At 44.5% G+C, this 18,576-nt stretch overlaps 1 protein-coding gene across 3 annotated transcripts; it reads left to right on the top strand.

Annotated features, from left to right (window-relative positions):
• Positions 1-16: 16 nt before the first annotated feature.
• LOC101050541 (uncharacterized) lies at positions 17-16,705 on the top strand. 3 transcript variants are annotated; one of them, XM_003944405.4, is made up of 5 exons: positions 17-868; positions 2,667-2,791; positions 3,981-5,303; positions 11,304-11,430; positions 13,412-16,705. In XM_003944405.4, the coding sequence occupies exons 3-5, from the start codon at positions 5,130-5,132 to the stop codon at positions 14,455-14,457; spliced, it is 1,347 nt and encodes a 448-aa protein (XP_003944454.2). In that variant the 5' UTR covers positions 17-868; positions 2,667-2,791; positions 3,981-5,129; the 3' UTR covers positions 14,458-16,705. The 3 variants fall into 3 exon arrangements, with proteins under 3 accessions (XP_003944454.2, XP_010330628.2, XP_074241915.1); XM_010332326.3 differs by lacking the exon at positions 11,304-11,430; XM_074385814.1 differs by lacking the exons at positions 17-868; positions 3,981-5,303 and having other exon boundaries at positions 2,678-2,791.
• The last annotated feature ends 1,871 nt before the right edge of the window (positions 16,706-18,576 follow it).

Below are 18,576 nucleotides of genomic sequence, written 5' to 3'. Positions count from 1 at the left end.
ATTGGCCTTATTCAACAATAGCAAGATCACAATGGATAAACGCCTTGTGAGTATAGAGAATGTATGAAATCCAGTACATAGAAGTTTTACCTCAGTAAATAGCAAAGGAGTCACACTGGACAAAGACCTTATAGTTATGGGGAATTTGGGAAATTACTTAAGTACCCCCTCACTGAACACGGGAGTTCACAGTTGAGAAAGGCCATATGACTGTAAGGAATTTGTGAAATTAGCCAGAAGAGCTGCATTACTTACTATCCATAGAACATTCACAATGGAGAAAGGCCATATAAATGTCAGAAATCATTTTCCTACAGCTCTGCACACCATGTTCATAAGAGTTCACACTGGACAAAGCCTTATGAGAGCTTCGAGTAGAAAATCCTTTGTGGGAAAACTCTGGTCTCATTAAACACAGGAGAGTTCATACTAGAAAAAGGCTTAACAGTGTAGCAAATGTGGAAAGACATTTACCAGAAGCTCTGCCCTGTGAGTTGACATTAGAGAAAGCCCTTCTCAGTGAAGTAAATTTGGAAAATTGTTTAGTCAAACCTGTATGACTTCAGGATCAGAGTTCACACTGCATCAAGGGTTTATGGTATGACAAATGTGGCACATTCTTTATCTAAATGTCTAGCTTTATTATGCACAGACAAGCTCCTGCTGTGGAAGTGCCTTTTGAGTGCAAAGAGTTTGATGAAGGCTTTACTCTTCTTTCATTGGATGCCAGAATGTTGACAGAAGAAAAATACAATAGATGTACAGGAATATTACTTCTTGTCCAGTGTAACTCTGGGAGAGAGCACTTAATGAGGATACCATCAACCTGTACTGAATGTCATACGTCCAGTAGCTGCATAAATTCCAGGTATATGGGAGCTGTATTGCATTTCTCATTTTGCGTATGTCCCTTGCCAGATTTCAGTTAGGTTTCTGGCAAAAGCCATTTTACCTCTACCACGTTGCTGGTGCCCATAGTGTCTCACTCATGCACTCCATCATATTCCAGAAAAAAAGTTCAGTGGTTTACCATTCAGCAGTGGGATTTTTGAGTAGCCTCTGCACTCGTTCCTTTCTGATTTCTCTTTTTATTTTTATTTTTTTATTTTTTATTTTTAGACGGAGTTTCGCTCTTGTTACCCAGGCTGGAGTGCAATGGCACGATCTCGGCTCACCGCAACCTCCGCCTCCTGGGTTCAGGCAATTCTCCTGCCTCAGCCTCCTGAGTAGCTGGGATTACAGGCACACGCCACCATGCCCAGCTAATTTTTGTATTTTTATTTTTTACTTATTTTGTTTTTTGAGACGGAGTCTCACTGTCACCAAGGTTGGAGTGCAGTGGCATGATCTCAGCTCACTGCAACCTCCACCTCCCTAATTCAAGCAATTCCCCTGCCTCAGCCTCCCGAATAGCTGGAATTACAGGTGTGTGCCACCATGCCAAGCTAATTTTTTTGCTGGTCTCAAACTTGACCTCGTGATCCACCCGCCTCGGCCTCCCAAAGTGCTGGGATTATAGGCTTGAGCCACCGCGCCCGGCTGCTAATGAGCTTTTTAAAAATTGCAAAAAACCGGCCGGGCGCGGTGGCTCAAGCCTGTAATCCCAGCACTTTGGGAGGCTGAGGCGAGTGGATCATGAGGTCAAGATATCGAGACCATCCTGGTCAACATGGTGAAACCCCGTCTCTACTAAAAATGAAAAAAAAAAAAATTAGCTGGGCATGGTGGCGCATGCCTATAATCCCAGCTATTCAGGAGGCTGAGGCAGGAGAATTGCCTGAACCCAGGAGGTGGAGGTTGCAATGAGCCAAGATTGCACCATTGCACTCCAGCCTGGGTAACAAGAGCGAAACTCTGTCTCAAAAAAAAAAAAAAAAAAAAAAAAAAAATCACAAAAAACCATCATAATGTTTTAAGAAAGTTTACAAATTTGAGTTGGGCTTCATTCAAAGCTGTCCTGAGACACACTCGGCCCACAAGCTGCAGTTGGATAAACTTGGCCTAAAGAATTTTTTTGATTACCTGACAAGATGGGTTGGCTTTCCTAGGAATCTTGTGATTCTCATGATTCTTAAGATGGATTTTTGCAGCCTCTAACTGAGCAACTCAAGCACAACCTGCCTCTCGTTCCAGTTTCTGCTGTGATGAAGTTCTTGTTTAAGCTTCCTTCAATGTTGAGAATTGTATTCACTGTATTGTGTGAATTATTTATTCATTGCTTTGTGTGGTTTGGATACTACATGGTTCTGGTACCATGAAGGGTTGAACAGCTTTTGTGACTCTATGTGGGCAGTATGTGTGACTCTGAGGGGACAGTATGAAAGCAGAATATAGCTCTGCATTTGTGGCCTAGTTTGGATGGCTGTCTTAAGGCCTCCAAAGAAAGACTTCAGGGCTTTGTGGGCTTTATTTTTAGACCAAATAGTGCAATAATTCATGTTTTCATTTTTTTTTTTTTTGTAACACTGTAGCGCTTCTGAGAACAGCACAAAATTATTCTCTAGTTTACAAGGAATAGTGTATTATGCTCAGTACTGGTGAAAGAAATCAGTTCTGGAGTCCTGCAGTGCATTCATGTGTCCTGAAGTCCAGAATTCTGTAGGATAGTGTCCTACATTATAAACCTGGAGGAAGAAATCATAATCTTTTAATTTTTATTTTTTTAGGGACATGATGTCACTGGAACTCAGGCTGGAATGCACTGGCATGGTCATACTTCACTGCGGCCTCAAACTCCTGGGCTCAAGTGATCCTCCTGCCTCAGCCTCCCGAGTACCTGAGATTAGCCCAGGTAATTTAAGAATTTTTTGTAGAGATAGAGTTTTGCTATTTTACACTGACTGATGTTGAACTCCTGGCCTCAAGCAATCCTCTAGCATATGTCCTCGAAAGCACTGCGCTTATAGGTGTGAGCCACCATGCCCGCCCACAAATAATTTTTATAGAATTAGTATTTCTAGGTAATCAAGCAGACTGTGACAGAATAGTTGGAATATAGTTTTTTAAAAAAGGTATCCACAGTGACTCAGTTGCTATGTCTGTGATGGACAAGCGGGTACAGAAATTTTCACAACCTCTGTAATTAGGAATCTAGTGTAGCTTAGGCAATTGTCAGTAAATCTAAAGGTTTTGTGGATTTCTATAGCCTATCTGGGCTGCTTACCAAAAACCCATCCCTGAATTATTAGGAGGAAGAGGATAGGGAGAGGGAAATCTCTTAGTCTACTGATAAGTCCTTTGCAACCAGCCAGCATTCCAGTTTAATCAGGTGGAAATGGTCTTCCTGGTTCATAAGTATTTGTTGTCACACAGTTTAGTTGCCCCTCTTAGAGTGTGATGAGAGTTAGTAGAGTCAGTGTAGAATTGCATAACCTATTTGTCAAAAATACTGTTAAATCCAGAAAGGTCTTTGAAATTAAATTTTTAAAACTGTAATAAGACTGGGCATAGTGACTCATGCCTGTTATCCCAACACTTTAGGAGTCCAAGGTGGGAGTATTGCTTGAGGTAAGGAGTTTGAGACTAGCCTGGGTCCCGTAGTTAGACCCTGTTTCTTAAAAACAAAAAAATACTGTCTTTTTGGCCTCACCATCCTCCAAACAATCACTGAATTATAATATTTGCTTAACAATAGATTAGTGTCAATTTTCTGGAATTTTATATGACTAACATGTTTCATCTTGTCATACCTGAGTACTCTCCTGAGTCCTATTTATTTTGATGTTCTTTTTTATTTTTTTTATTATTTCGCATAGCAGGAATATATATTTTGACATTCATCAATCATGATATAAGTAGTTCATTCTTTTTATCTTAGAATATGACATGCTATAAAAAATCACTGTATATACGGCTTATGGATATATTATTTCTTCATGTTTTTGTCTGTTAGAAATAAAACTGCTTGTTACACACATTTGAATGCAGTTCTTCATATAAATAATGTTTTATTTCTCTTGTGTTAATTCCCTGGTGTGTAGTGCGCAACTCACATGGTAGGTGAACATGTATACCCCTCACCCAACCTCAGGGAGCACAGCTCACATTTCCAGGAGAGACTCCTTCCCTCCAGTCAGAGAGGAGACGGAAGGTTAGAAAAGACCTTGTCTTGGAACTTGGCACCAGCTCAGCTACAGTAGGGTAGGACACTATGCTAAGGCCCCTATTCTAGGCCCTAGCTCTGAATGGCATTTCTACATAGACCCAGGGCTGGAGGAGAACTCACTTTAGGCTTCAGTCCTGGCAGGATTCATCATCTGCTGACTAAAGAATCATTGGGCCCTGAATAATCAGCAGTGGCACACAGGTAGTACTCACCATGTGCCATTGGTGAGACTCAGACATGATGGCTTCGAGTGTGACCCAGCACATTGCTAGCTGTGATGGCTTTCAGGAGTGGCTCCTGCTTGAGAAAAGGAAGAGTAAAGAAGACAGCCAGCCGCCCCCTGCTGGCTGCACGAGCTTGGAAGCGGCTTCCGGAATAAATAAATAAATGAAGAAAAAGAAGAAAGACTTTGCCTTACACCTTAGATACCAGTTTGGTTACAGTAGGGTAGAGCACCAAGTAGGCTCTTAGGGTCCCTAATTTTAGGCAGTGCAGTGGGACAATCTCGGCTCACTGCAACCTCCGCCTCCCGGGTTCAAGCGATTCTTTCGCCTCAGCGTCTTGAGCAGCTGGGCTTACGGGGGCGCGCGCCACCACGCCGAGGTAATTTTTGTATTTTTAGTAGACACGGAATTTCACCATGTTGGCCAGAATGGTCTCAATCTCTCGACCTCATGATTCGGCCTCCGAAAGTGCTGGGATTACAGGCGTAAGTCACCGCGCCTGGCGAAGTATGGCCTCTTCTAAGACAGGATCCCCTCCTCTGCATCTGGACCTGGAGTCGCCACTTCCTAGCGCTCCTAGCAGTGGAGTTTGGCCCTTCCGAAAGTTGGATTGCGGGCGACCTTGAGGGCTGCCCATCTTCGGGAACTACATTACCCAGAATCCTCTCTGTGGAACGGAAGCCTGGCTAAGCCAATGAAGCTTCAGAGAAGCGCGCCATTACCGGGGCACGTAACACCAAGCCGGGACTTGCGGCGTCCTAGCCGTGGCAGCTGTTCTGGCCTGTGGGGTCCATCCAGCTATGCTGGATGAGCTCGAGAGGAGTGGTTGTGCCCATTGCACACAGGCGGAGCTGCGGCTCGGCGACGCCGTCGGTCGCGACCAGGGACGGGACAAGGACAGGAACCTCGCCGATCCCGCCTCCCCGCCCGCCCGCAGAGTCATGGCGGCGGCCGCTCTGAGGGCACCGGCTCAGGTGAGCGCTGCGACCTCTGGGCCGCACCCACCCTGCCCACTCAGACCTTGAGGCCCCTGCTCGTGAGGGGCGCCTCCTCGCGTCTCTGCAGTCCAGGCCTCCGTCGGGGACAGAGAGGCGCCGGAGGGTGGGATCCCTGTTTCCGACTCCCACGTTGATACGGTGGTGAGCGCGAGCCTGGCCTAGGGTCCGGCGCGGGGCGCGAGCCTGGCCTAGGGTCCGGCGCGGGCAAAGGCCTGGAGGCGTGGAGTGAGCCAGGAGGATTCGGAATTCGGGAACATCTTGTTTGTACTGGGAACAAAGTGTGAAGCGGAGCTCTTTCATTTATGTATTGCGGAGTTTTTTGGTTTTGTTTGTTTGTTTGTTTGTTTGTTTTTGAGACGGAGTTTCGCTCTTGTTACCCAGGCTGGAGTGCAATGGCGCGATCTCGGCTCACCGCAACCTCCGCCTCCCGGGCTCAGGCAATTCTCCTGCCTCAGCCTCCTGAGTAGCTGGGACTACAGGCACGCGCCACCATGCCCAGCTAGTTTTTTGTATTTTTAGTAGAGAGGGGGTTTCGCCATGTTGACCAGGATGGTCTCGATCTCTCGACCTCGTGATCCACCCGCCTCGGCCTCCGAAAGTGCTGGGATTACAGGCTTGAGCCACCGCGCCCGGCTGTTTGTTTGTTTTTTAAGACAAGAATCTCTGTCTCCGAGGCTGGATTGCATTGGCGCGACCTTGGCTCACTGCAACCGCCATTTCCCGGGTTCAAGTGATTCTCCTGCCTCAGTCTCCTGAGTAGCTAGGATTATAGGCATGCGCCACCATGCCCGGCTGAGTTATTTCTCCAGTACCAGGTTGAGAGTTGAACTTTGACTGTGGGGACGCTAGAAGCCATGGACAATTTTGATCAAAGGAGTTAATCTGTGTTAGGGTAAGATTCCCAAAAGATGGCCGGGCGCGGTGGCTCAAGCCTGTAATCCCAGCACTTTGGGAGGCCGAGGCAGATGGATCACGAGGTCAAGAGATCGAGACCATCCTTGTCAACATGGTGAATCCCCGTCTCTACTAAAAATACAAAAAAAAAAAAAAAATTAGCTGGGCGTGGTGGCGCGTGCCTGTAATCCCAGCTACTCAGGAGGCTGAGGCAGGAGAATTGCCTGAACCCAGGAGGCGGAGGTTGCGGTGAGCCGAGATCGTGCCATTGCACTCCAGCTTGGGTAACAAGAGCGAAACTCCATCTCAAAACAAAAAAAAAAAAAAAAAAAAAAAAGATTCTCAAAAGATGTTCAGAGGAAGAACAGAGTGAAAGGCGGTGATGAGAACATTGAAGCATTGAGAGGTTGAAACTGCTCAAGGTTACTTATCTGGTAAAAGGTGACATTGAGCACTGGGCCGCAGAGACTCACTCAGCCTGATGTCATCTGGCTCCAGGGCCAAAAAAAGCTTACAGAGAATCCTGAATCTGTCAAATCCCAGGAGGGACACACTTATGAAAGCCCTGATTTTGGGCACAATTCATGGCTATGGAAGCACTTAAGAAACCCACAGAAGGAAAGTAGGGGATGCTCTAGTCCCTCACCCACATGTCTAGATCTTGGTGTTATTTTATTTTATTGTATAGATTTTAAATAACCAGTTTAGAGAAGAGCTGTCTTTTTTCCTTTGGCGACAGTGTCTCACTCTGACACCCGGCCTGGAGTGCAGTGATCACAATGTAGCCTCGACCTTCCCGGGCTCAGGTGATCCTCCCATCTCAGTCTCCCGAGTAACTGACTAATTTTTGTATTTTTAGTAGAGAAGGGGGTTTTGCCATGTTGCCGAGGCTGGTCTGGAACTCTTGGGCTCAAGCAGTCCTCCTGCCTCGGCCTCCCAAAGTGCTGGGCTGACAGGCGTGAACCACTGCACTTTCTAGGATTAAGTGCCATTTCTCCAGTCTTCCGATCTGGGGATCTTGGAAAAACCTCAAACCCCAAACCTAGGTCAGTGACATGAGTTATAGGGAGTTGTTGTCATGTCTGTTAACTGCTGTAAAACACATGTGGAGGGTTAGCCCAGGAGCTGATACTGGGATGTGCAAATACTTAAAAGGGAAACTAGGCCAGGCATGGTGGCTCACGCCTATAATCCCAGCACTTTGGGCAACTGAGGCGGGCAGATTACCTGAGGTCAGGAGTTTAAGACCAACCTGGCCAGGTCATGATGAAACCCTGTCACCCTGTCTCTACTAAAAATACAAGAATTAGCCCGGCATGATTTTGGGTGCCTGTAATCCCAGTCACTCGGGAGGCTGTGGTGGAAGAATCACTTGAACCAGGGAAGCAGAGGTTGCAGTGAGCCAAGATCATGCCATTGCACTGCAGCCTGGGAAACAGCGAGACTCCCTCTCAAAAAAAAAAAAGAAGTGAAACTAGAGGGGATTAGGTGATGTGTGCAATTTCTTTTTTTTTTTTTTTTTTCTTTTTGTGTGTGTGAGATGGAGCCTCTGTACCCCAGGCTGGAGTGCAGTGGTGTGATCTCAGCTCACTGCAACCTCTGCCTCCCGGGTTCAAGTAATTCTCCTGCCTCACCTTTCTGAGTAGCGGGGACCACACCCAGCTGATTTTTGTATTTTTAGTAGAGACATGGTTTCACCATGTGGGCCAGGATGGTCTCGATCTCTTGACCTCGTGATCCACCCGCCTCGGCCTATCAAAGTGGCAGCTACTGCCCTATACCAGGTGAGGATTAATGGTCTAGAATTGTGGCTTAGGCAATGTGGCTAGTTCTGAATTAGTGTTTTTTAAAGGGGCGACTCAGTTTTTTAATGTGAACAGAGCTTGAGAGAATTCAGAAAACACCACTGGATTTTTGGTCTTAGCAGCTGTAGCAATGGAAGCTGCATCAACTGAGATTAGCAAGTCGATATCAGATGTAACATTCACTAAGGCTGTCAGGAGGTTTGTTTCGGCTATTCTGAGTGAAAAAAACCCACAAGTTTCTTGTGCTCTGCTCTTCCCCACGACAATCAATCCGGAGTACTTCTGTAACTAGGTATGTGTGGATGGTTTTCTTCATACATCAAGTAGTTCTTCACTGGACATCAGATCCTGCAGGGTGAAGTCTCAGTCCCATGAGACTGTCTCCTAACCTCTTTTAATGCCCATCACAAGCCCCAGGATGTTTTTTCTTTACCTGTGCTTCTGACTGACTTAGTATAAGTCAGGTTCCCATGATACCTTTCTTGGCTTCCAATAAATTGCTAGAGCCAGTCACGAAAGTTATGGAGACACTTTAATTTTCCAGTTTATTTTAAAGAATATTTATTGCAAAGGTTACAGATGAAGAGATGCATAAGGGTGAAGGAACCCAGAGCTTTTATGATCTCCAGGCACACCACCATCCAGGAACTTCCATGTGTTTGGCTATTTGGAAGCTCCCCAATCCCTGTCTTTATGGGGTTTTATGGAGGTTTTATTACATAGGCATGATTGATTAAATAATTGGCCAATGCTGATCAGGTTAACCGTTAGCCCCCTCACCCCTTTTTGTAGATTGGGGTGTGGGGCTAAACTTTCCAGAGACCTCAAATCCCGACATAGGCTTTTCCCTGACCAGTCCCCATCCTATCTAGGGGTTGCCAACCATCAGTCAACTCATTACCATTCAAAGTCACTTATAAATTTGAAAATGTCATGAATTTTAGAAATCCTATGCCAGGAAAGGAGATGACCAAATATGTATTTCACAATATTACAGCCATGTTAAGATTCTGAAATGTATTAGATACTATTTATTGGAGCTACCAAATAGGCAGCTGGACACATAGATGCAAATATCTGGGGAGGGGTTGTATGGGAGGTATCCAGTATATGGTAAATACTGTGTGGATGGAGGTGAATGAGTCATGGCTCACATTTGGGAGGCACAACCTTTAGATTATGGTGATGACACCAGTAGGGGGACAGGAAGTGAGGGTTGGGTTTCTTGCTTGTGTATCTGGTGATGGTATTGGATCCTTAGAAACCCAGGTGAGATAGGTAAAATGGCCATGAAGGGAGGATGTATCTGACAGCCTAGTTAGACAAGTGACGTAGGCTTCCAAGGAATGAATAGCCTTGAGATGCAGGCAGAAACGTAGGAGTAGCTGAGGGAAGATGATACTCGGCTAGAGATTGAGTTTATTTGCCACTTTGTGGCCTCACCAAGATTTTGAGATGACTGGTGTGTCCCGGGGTGTTTCAGCCTGGTGGATGTGGAGGCAAATATGGTGACCTTTTGAGAGTCACTAGGCCCAAGATTGACAACCAATGGGTCTGGGCTTTGAATGGGGTTATGTGGTCAGAAGAAAGTCATAGTTGCTGGGTGCGGTGGCTCACCCCTGTAATCTCAGCACTTTGGGAGGCCCAGGCAGGTGGATCATCTGAGGTCAGGAGTTCAAGATTGGCTTGGCCAACATGGTAAAACCCGATCTCTACTAAAACTACAAAAAAATTAGTGGGCATGGTGTGGGGTGCCTCTGTAATACCAGCTACTCTGGAGGCTGAGACAGGAGAATTGCTTGAATCTGGGAAGCAGAGGTTGCAGTGAGCTGAGATTGCACCATTACACTCTAACCTGGACAGCAAGAGTGAAACTGTCTCAAAAAAAAAAAAGTCATAGTTTCTGAGGAGAGCAAATGCAGCACAGAAGTGGAATAGCAACGTAAATATCTGAAAACGTTGGTGGTTCTTTTTGTCTGTGGATTTATGCATGGAGGGCTTTATAGAATGACTTGGGGCTACCACTGCTATTGAGAAACATTGGAATTCTGTGAGAATTCCTTTTTAATTTACCAAGACTACTGTGCATGATGTCAGCCACATTATGGTGTAAACCCTAAATTTAAGGCTATTATGTGCTACCTTCATGATGGTCTGACTGCAAATCCCCTTTCCCACTCTGCTCTTTTGAATAATGTATCCTAGTTTAACTACCCTTTTAATCAAGAGGACTAGGCAGAGTTCCTGGTTATTATTTATCTGTAGCACTTTCTTCTTTTCTTTTAAAATTTATTTTTATTTATTATTTTTTTCCTATTGCTTTGAGCAAATATAGCACTTTCATGTCTACTTACAGAGTTATTCAAACAAGCCAGTTGCAGCTGGGTTTGGCGTCACACCCCCATGGTCCTAGATACCTGGGAGGCTGAGGTGGGAAGATTGCTGGAACCTGGAAGTTGAGGCTTCAGTGAGCCGTGAATGTGCCACTATGCTCCAGCAGGGGTGATAAAGTGAGACCCTGTCTCAAAAATAAAAAATAAAAATAAAAACAAGCCAGTTGCATTCTTTCAAGGGAATCAGGGGCACACCCTCTTTATTCAGCAAAGATTGCTGCATACCACAGTACCGCCTGGTTGCTCTCTTATCCATAGTGCAACCCCCATGTGGCTCTCTGTGGTGAGTGGTCCCCTGTTCTCTCAAGCTGTGAGCATATTAATGATTAATGAACTTTCTTGATCACTTGTGTTCAGTGTCAGGTGTTGTGTGTTTGGCCATCATCACAACCCTAGGGTGAGACTCCTACCCTCACCAGTAGAAGAAAAGGGGATTAAAATACTTTAACTTCTGGCAAGGCCAGAGAGAGGCCTATGGTGTGGGGCAGTTAGGTGGTGGTGGCAATTGGCATGTGTTTGTGATGTCCAAAGATGTGAAGGATGTGTACGTAGATAAGGATTATGTCTGAAAGGCCTCGGGCACTGCATTGGGATTCATGTGACCTTTGCTATACCAGGGGAATTGCTAGAAAGGAGGAAATGGAACCCTTAATTTCAACACCACAGCATAGATACCTGTTTGTTCACCTGCCTCTTGTTGCTGATGGCTATGTGTTATGACCAGTGGTCCCATGAGGACACAGTGGCACTAGTGGGCAAAGTTTCTCCTCTGAGTTGGAGAACCTGAGAGGTAGAAGATGGGCAAAGGTAGATATGTTGGGGAAGTGAATTGTGGGTCTTCAGCATGGGGGCCATTTGTGGTTTCATCTATCCCATCATAACAGAGCAGTGTGACCTTTGAAGATGTGGCTGTAAACTTTTCCCTGGAGGAATGGAATCTTCTTAATGAGGCTCAGAGATGCCTGTACCGTGACGTGATGCTGGAGACCTTGACACTTATATCCTCCCTTGGTAAGGAATTCATATTCACCTGTGACCTGAGTTGTTCTCTGCCCCTCTCCTTTATGCCTCTTGGTAAGAATATCTTTCTCACATCAGGACCATGGGCACAGCTTCATTCTACAGTTGTCTGGAGAGGTTCGGTTGTTGGTTGGACTGAGGTGTATGTACTGCCCTCTCCCTTTCTTGAGCAACCCCAACCTGCTTTATTGCAGGCTCCCAGGGAAGGAGTCAGGGTCAGGAGTCTTAACGTCATTCTGATGTATCCCACCTTGGTTGTCCTCTGCCTGTCTGGGTGATTGTGCAGATCCAAGGCTCCTGTTTGTCTCAAGTTCCATTTCCTTTGAGTAGGTCACATTTGTTCATGCCACAAATTGCCATCACTGATATGGTCATTATGTACATGAACTACAATCTATTCTTGCAACACCCTACTTCAAAATTCTTTTTGTAATATTTCACCAGGCACAATGACACTCACCTGTCATCCCAACTATTCAGAGGCTACTCAGAGCCCAGGAGTTTGAGGCCAGCCTGGGCAACATAGGAAGACCTCATCTCTAAAAATAAATAGGAAAGAATTATTTTTGTAATACTTGCTTTCTTTTACTGTGGAATATCAAATGCAGAGTTGTTCTGAGCCAGTATTGGGTATTCCTCTGTCCTATTTTTCCCTTAGTACTTACATTATCCAGGTTCCACGTAGTTCCTCATCTTGGTGGTGAAATGAAGAGCCCCTAGTTGTCACTAAGATATAAATGGCTCCCACCTTAGCAAGGACTTGGGACAGCTTGGTTCTGAAGAATAGTATGTGAGTGAGGGCATAACATCAGGACTCTATTCAAAGCATTCCACAGACCTCTTCTACTTGTCTAGTATTTTGGTGCCAGTAGAAGTAGCCCCACATTATTTCTGTCTTTGCTTCCCCATTCTTGAGGGTTTGCCAATTTATTAATCCTATGCCTTGTCACTTCTGCTGCTACATCCAGCACAGGACTAATTTCGGTATTTCTGGACTCTACGTCTCACTTATTTTTCTTAATATTCTGTCTGCTATGGTCTTCAATATTGGCTCATATGTTTTGTATTATGAAGTATATACCCATTGTTTCTCTTTTCTTTTCTTTGAGACAGAGTTTCGCTCTTCTTGCCCAGGCTGCAGTGCAATGGTGCGATCTTGGCTCACTGCAACTTCCACCTCCTGGGTTCAAATGATTCTCCTGCTTCAGCTCCCCAAGTAGCTAGGATTACAGGTGACCACCACCATACCCAGCTATTTTTTTTTTTTTTTGGTATTTTTATTAGGGGTTTTACCATGTTGGCATGTTGGCCAGGCTGGTCTTAAACTCCTGACTTCAGGAGATCCATCTGCCTCAGCCTCCCAAAATCCTGGGACTACAGGTGTGAGCCACCATACCCAGCCCCTATGAAGTATATACCCATTCTTTTTTTTTTTTTTTTTAAAGACGGGGTTTTACTATGTTGGCCAGGCTTGTCTCGAACTCCTGACCTCAGATAATCCATCCACCTTGGCCTCCCAAAGTGCCGGGATTACAGGCGTGAGCCACTGTGCCCGGCCTGTATATACCCATTCTTAACAGTCCCTGACCAAAGGATGTTGTACTCTAGTCATGTTGTGCGGGGAGGGGGGGCCTGGACATATTCTGTGTACTACTCACATGTCATCAGCAAATAAGGTTCCACAGGCAAGTTGTTTGCAAACAAAGGAGTTATAGACCCTGCCTTTACTCTGTCTGTTGCTTCATTTAGTCATGCCCTTGACATGATGAGCCTCCTACATCTGTAATAATGCTGAACATCCACAACCTCAACCTGAACTTAACTCCCTGTACATGTAAATAATTTTACATGTAAATAATTTACATGTAAACATGTAAATAGACTAGTTTTTTGGTTTGTCAGATACTCTTGTGGGTAGGTTGCATATTCAACAAAGTCAACACGTACCTCACCAACGTTTCCTTGCTTTTAGGTTGTTGGCATGGAGGGGAAGAGGAGGCGGCACCTTCTAAGCAGAGCACTTGTATACATGTATACAAAGACCAGAGAGTTCACAATGGAGAAAGGCCTTATGAGTGTGGGGAATACAGGACATTATTTAAGAACAAGTCCTGCCTCATTGAACACAGAAGAGATCACAAACATAAGCATATTTGTACCAGAGAAAGGCCTTGTGAGTACAGCAACTATGGGAAATTATTTCATCAAAACACTACACTCCATATTCATGAGAGATTTCATACCGGACAGAAGCTTCATGCATGCAGTGAGTGTGAAATATCATTTCACCAAAGCTCTTTACTCTTGCAACATCAGACACTTCATACTAAAGAAAGGCCTTATGAATGTACTGAATGTGGGAAAGCCTTTGCTGAAAAGTCCAGTCTCACTAACCACAGTAAAGTTCACTCTGGAGCAAAGCCTTATGAATGCAACGAATGTGGGAAGTCCTTCGCTTATACATCTAGTCTCACTAAACACAGGAGAGTTCACACTGGAGAGAGGCCTTATGTGTGCAGTGAATGTGGAGCATCCTTTGCTGAAAACTCCAGTCTTGTTAAACACTTGAGAGTTCACACTGGAGAAAGGCCTTATGAATGCACTGAGTGTGGAAAATCATTTCGCCGAAGCTCTGCACTCTTGCAGCATCACAGAGTTCACACTAGAGAAAGGCCTTATAAATGTAGTGAATGTGGGAAATCCTTTAGCTTAAGATCCAACCTCATTCACCATCAGCAAGTTCATACTGGAGAAAGGCAAGAGTGTGGGCAGTGTGGGAAATCCTTTAGCCGAAGATCTAGTCTTATTACACATCTGAGAGTTCACACTGGAGAAAGGCCTTATGAGTGCAGTGAATGTAAGAAATCCTTTGCTGAAAACTCCAGCCTTACTAAACACTTGAGAGTTCACACTGGAGAAAGGCCATATGAATGCATTGATTGTGGAAAATTATTTCGCCACAGTTCTTCATTCCGCCGCCATCAGAGAGTTCATACTGGAATAAGGCCTCATAAGTGAAGAAAATTTGGGAAATTCTCTTGCTCAGTCGTTGTGCTCCTTCTAGGCCAGAGACTTCACTCCGGATCAAGGGCTTATGAGTGTGACAAATGGGGAATATTCTTTAGCTAGAGCTCTAGCTTCTTTACATAAAAGAGTGTTTCCACTGAATTAAGTGCCTTTTGAGTGCAATGAATGTGAGAAAGCCTTCAGCCCTCTCATTGGTTAACAGAATATTTACATGAGGAAAATACCAAGGATGTGGAGGCAATATTATTTCTTCTTCAGTATAACACTGGAGGAGATCCCTTATGAGGATGCCGTCTGCCTAAATTGAATGTCATACATGAAATAGCTGCATACATTCCATACATAACTGCATGAAATAGCTGCGTATGTGGGAACTGCATAGCATTTTTCAACCTGTCCAGATCTTTTGCCAGACTTCTGTGACTGACAGTTCTCTTGCAAAAAGCATTTCACCTTTACCCCTTGACAGGTGGCCATAGTAAATCATCCTCCTACCTCATCATGATCCAGAAGTAACTTTAATTTTCTTTCATTCACCAGAGGGGTTTTTTTTAGTATCCATTCTCACTTCTTTCTCTCCAGTGAGTTAGGCCATAACCCTGACCCATTTTCGGCACAGATGACTCTTCTGGTGACTTAAAAAGATAGACAACTTTTTGAGGGATCTTTTGTATCTCACAGGATTCTTAAGATGGAATTTTCTAGCTCGCCAGTCACAAATCTGAGACACCCTGCCGCCTATTGCCCTGGATTGTGTTATAATAAAGGCCCTGTTAAGCACTTAAGACACCTTCAGTCTTTGCAGGAGGCAATGGAAGCTCCAACTGCTTTTCTAATACCTTACCCTATGCATCTCTTCATCTATATCTTTTGTAATATTTATAATTAACCAGTACATGTTTTTCCCTGAGTTTTATGTGCCACTCTGTGAAATTAATCAAATCCAAGGAGGGCATCATGGGATTCCTGGTTTATAGCTCATCAGTCAAAAGCAGAGGCTCTGGAGCTTTGATTTGGCATCAGAAATGGGAGTGTCAGTCTTGGTGACTGAGTCTTCAGTCTGGGGGATATGATGCTATCTGCAGGTAGATAATGACGGAGTTGAACTGGAGGACTCCCAGCTTGTGTCCACTGAAGGTTTCCTTGGTGTATGTGGAAAACACCGTGCACACCTGGTCACAGAAGTATTCCATGTTGATTGTTGAAAAGTTTATTTTTTTACACATATGCTATGGCTTCCCTTCTGTTATTCCACATCTTTCTACTCCTGCCATACTATTTCTTTCCAAGTTTGTTCTTCCTTAGAGTTCTCATAAGTGGAAAGGATATAAACTTGTAGCAATTTAATATTAGCATTTAATATTACATTTAATAATACAAAATGTGCATGTAACCAAATCACACTTATGCCACATTTTCAGCATAGCCATGAGTTCCACATAATTATCCAGAACTTAGAACTTACGGTCCTTTACTCACTATCCATTGAGACTTAATGCGTTATTGGCCATCATAAAAACTTTACTAGCTACTTATGTCATTCTGAATGGACAACTCTGAATCCACATTAATAACTTTGTAATTAGCTCAATCCTCAGCTGCTTTTTTTTTTTTTTTTTTTTTTTTTGAGATGGAGTTTCGCTCTCGTTACCCAGGCTGGAGTGCAGTGGCGCGATCTCGGCTCACCGCAACCTCCGCCTCCTGGGTTCAGGCAATTCTCCTGCCTCAGCTTCCTGAGTAGTTGGGATTACAGGCACGCGCCACCATGCCCAGCTAATTTTTTGTATTTTTAGTAGAGACGGGGTTTCGCCATGTTGACCAGGATGGTCTCGATCTCTTGACCTCGTGATCCACCTGCCTCGGCCTCCCAAAGTGCTGGGATTACAGGCTTAAGCCACCGCGCTCGGCCAATCCCAGCACTTTGGGAGGCCTAGGTGGGTGGATCACGAGGTCAAGAGATCGAGACCATCCTGGTCAACATGGCGAAACCCCGTTTCCACTAAAAATACAAAAAATTAGCTGGGCATGGTGGTGCCTGCCTGTAATCCCAGCTACTCAGGAGGCTGAGGCAGGAGAATTGCCTGAATCCAGGAGGCGGAGGTTGCGGTGAGCCGAGATCGCGCCATTGCACTCCAGCCTGGGTAACGAGCGAAACTCCGTCTCAAAAAAAAAAAAAAAAAAAAAAAAATTGGAAGTGTTATATGGAGAAATGATGCTGCTTTATGGGATTGGAACACAATACAGATGAAGAGACAGAACATAGTTTCAGGGACCCAGAGTGATGGTATCACCTTGTGTAATTCCCTTAGGGGTGCCTAGAATCTCTTCTCGATATTTGCTCTCATACCCTCTTTAAAGTATTCTCACCGATAACCAAAATATTCTCAAAACATTCATTATAAGAGCTTTACTCACATGAAGTGAAGAACAAGAAGACTTTTACCCACAGTTTTTGAGTAGATGTTTAGTGTCCTAATAGCATTTTTTTGGATATGCATTTTTTTTTTTTTTAAATTTTTTTATTTGAGACGGAGTTTCGCTCTTGTTACAAATAACAAGATAAAATCAGGGATGTGGGGCCGGGCGCGGTGGCTCAAGCCTGTAATCCCAGCACTTTGGGAGGCCGAGGCGGGTGGATCACGAGGTCGAGAGATCGAGACCATCCCGGTCAACATAGTGAAACCCCGTCTCTACTAAAAATACAAAAAATTAGTTGGGTATGGTGGCACGTGCCTGTAATCCCAGCTACTCGGGAGGCTGAGGCAGGAGAATTGCCTGAGCCCAGGAGGCGGAGGTTGCAGTGAGCCGAGATCACACCATTGCACTCCAGCCTGGGTAACAAGAGCGAAACTCTGTCTCAAAAAAAAAAAAAAAAAAATCAGAGATGTAACGCATCTCAATCCCTAAATGTTACCTAATGACAACATGTTTTATAGGTACATTTTATTTCCATTGTTACTAATATTTGATTTCCTTCTCTTTGGAAGGATGTCCAGTGATTCTGAATCAATACAGGTTTGTGGGATGTCATCTAGAAGTCATAAGATGGCTTATTCAAACAAACTACATTATGACTACACACATTTGCTGATGCATATCTTCCTGTCACTTCTGTGAAGAATGAAATTTTCTTTTTCTTCCCTTTTTTTTTTTTTTTTTTTGAGACAGAGTTTCACTCTTGTTGCCCAGGATGGAGGGCAATGGCATGATCTCAGTTCACTGCAACCTCCGCCTTCCAGTTTCAAGTGATTCTCCTGTCTCAGCTTCCCAAGTAGCTGGGATTACAGACGCCTGCCACGATTCCTGGATAATTTTTTTTTTTTTTTTTTTTGAGACGGAGTTTCACTCTTGTTACCCAGGCTGGAGTGCAATGGCGCGATCTCGGCTCACCGCATCCTCCGCCTCCTGGGTTCAAGCAATTCTCCTGCCTCAGCTTTTGTATTTTTAGTAGAGACGGGGTTTCACCGTGTTTACCAGGATGGTCTCGATCTCTCGACCTCGTGATCCACCCGCCTCGGCCTCCCAAAGTGCTGGGATTACAGGCTTGAGCCACCGCGCCCGGCCAATTTTTGTATTTTTAGTAGAGGCAAGGTTTCTCCATGTTGGCCAGGGTGGTCTCCTGACCTCAGGTGATCCACCTGCCTCGCCCTCCTAAAGTACTGGGATTATAGGTGTGAGCTGCAATGCCCAGTTAAAATTTTCTTGATAATATCCTAATTATGTCCCCACAAAACCTTTGTAGTCAGAGAAAATCTGTAGTCTATAAAGACAAAGGTTTTAGTAATGAGAGCAGTTTTAGTATCTATAGGCTCTTGTCTGAATAATTAATACAACTTTTGTTAATTCACATATGAAATCAGTTCTGCTTATTTATGGCTAAAATTTATGTGAAAATTTCTATACAAAATATTTAGATTTCCTGCCTATTCTCAAATTGTTAGCCGGGTGCGGTGGCTCAAGGCTGTAATCCCAGCACTTTGGGAGGCCGAGGCGGGTGGATCACAAGGTCAAGAGATCAAGACCATCCTGGTCAACATGGTGAAACCCCGTCTCTACTAAAAATACAAAAAAAATCAACTGGGCATGGTGGTGCGTGCCTGTAATCCCAGC

The sequence above is a fragment of the Saimiri boliviensis genome, chromosome 14 (genome assembly GCF_048565385.1).
Source record: "Saimiri boliviensis isolate mSaiBol1 chromosome 14, mSaiBol1.pri, whole genome shotgun sequence".
In the NCBI taxonomy this organism is placed as follows: domain Eukaryota; kingdom Metazoa; phylum Chordata; class Mammalia; order Primates; family Cebidae; genus Saimiri; species Saimiri boliviensis.
This window is presented reverse-complemented; position numbering and strand designations above follow the sequence as displayed.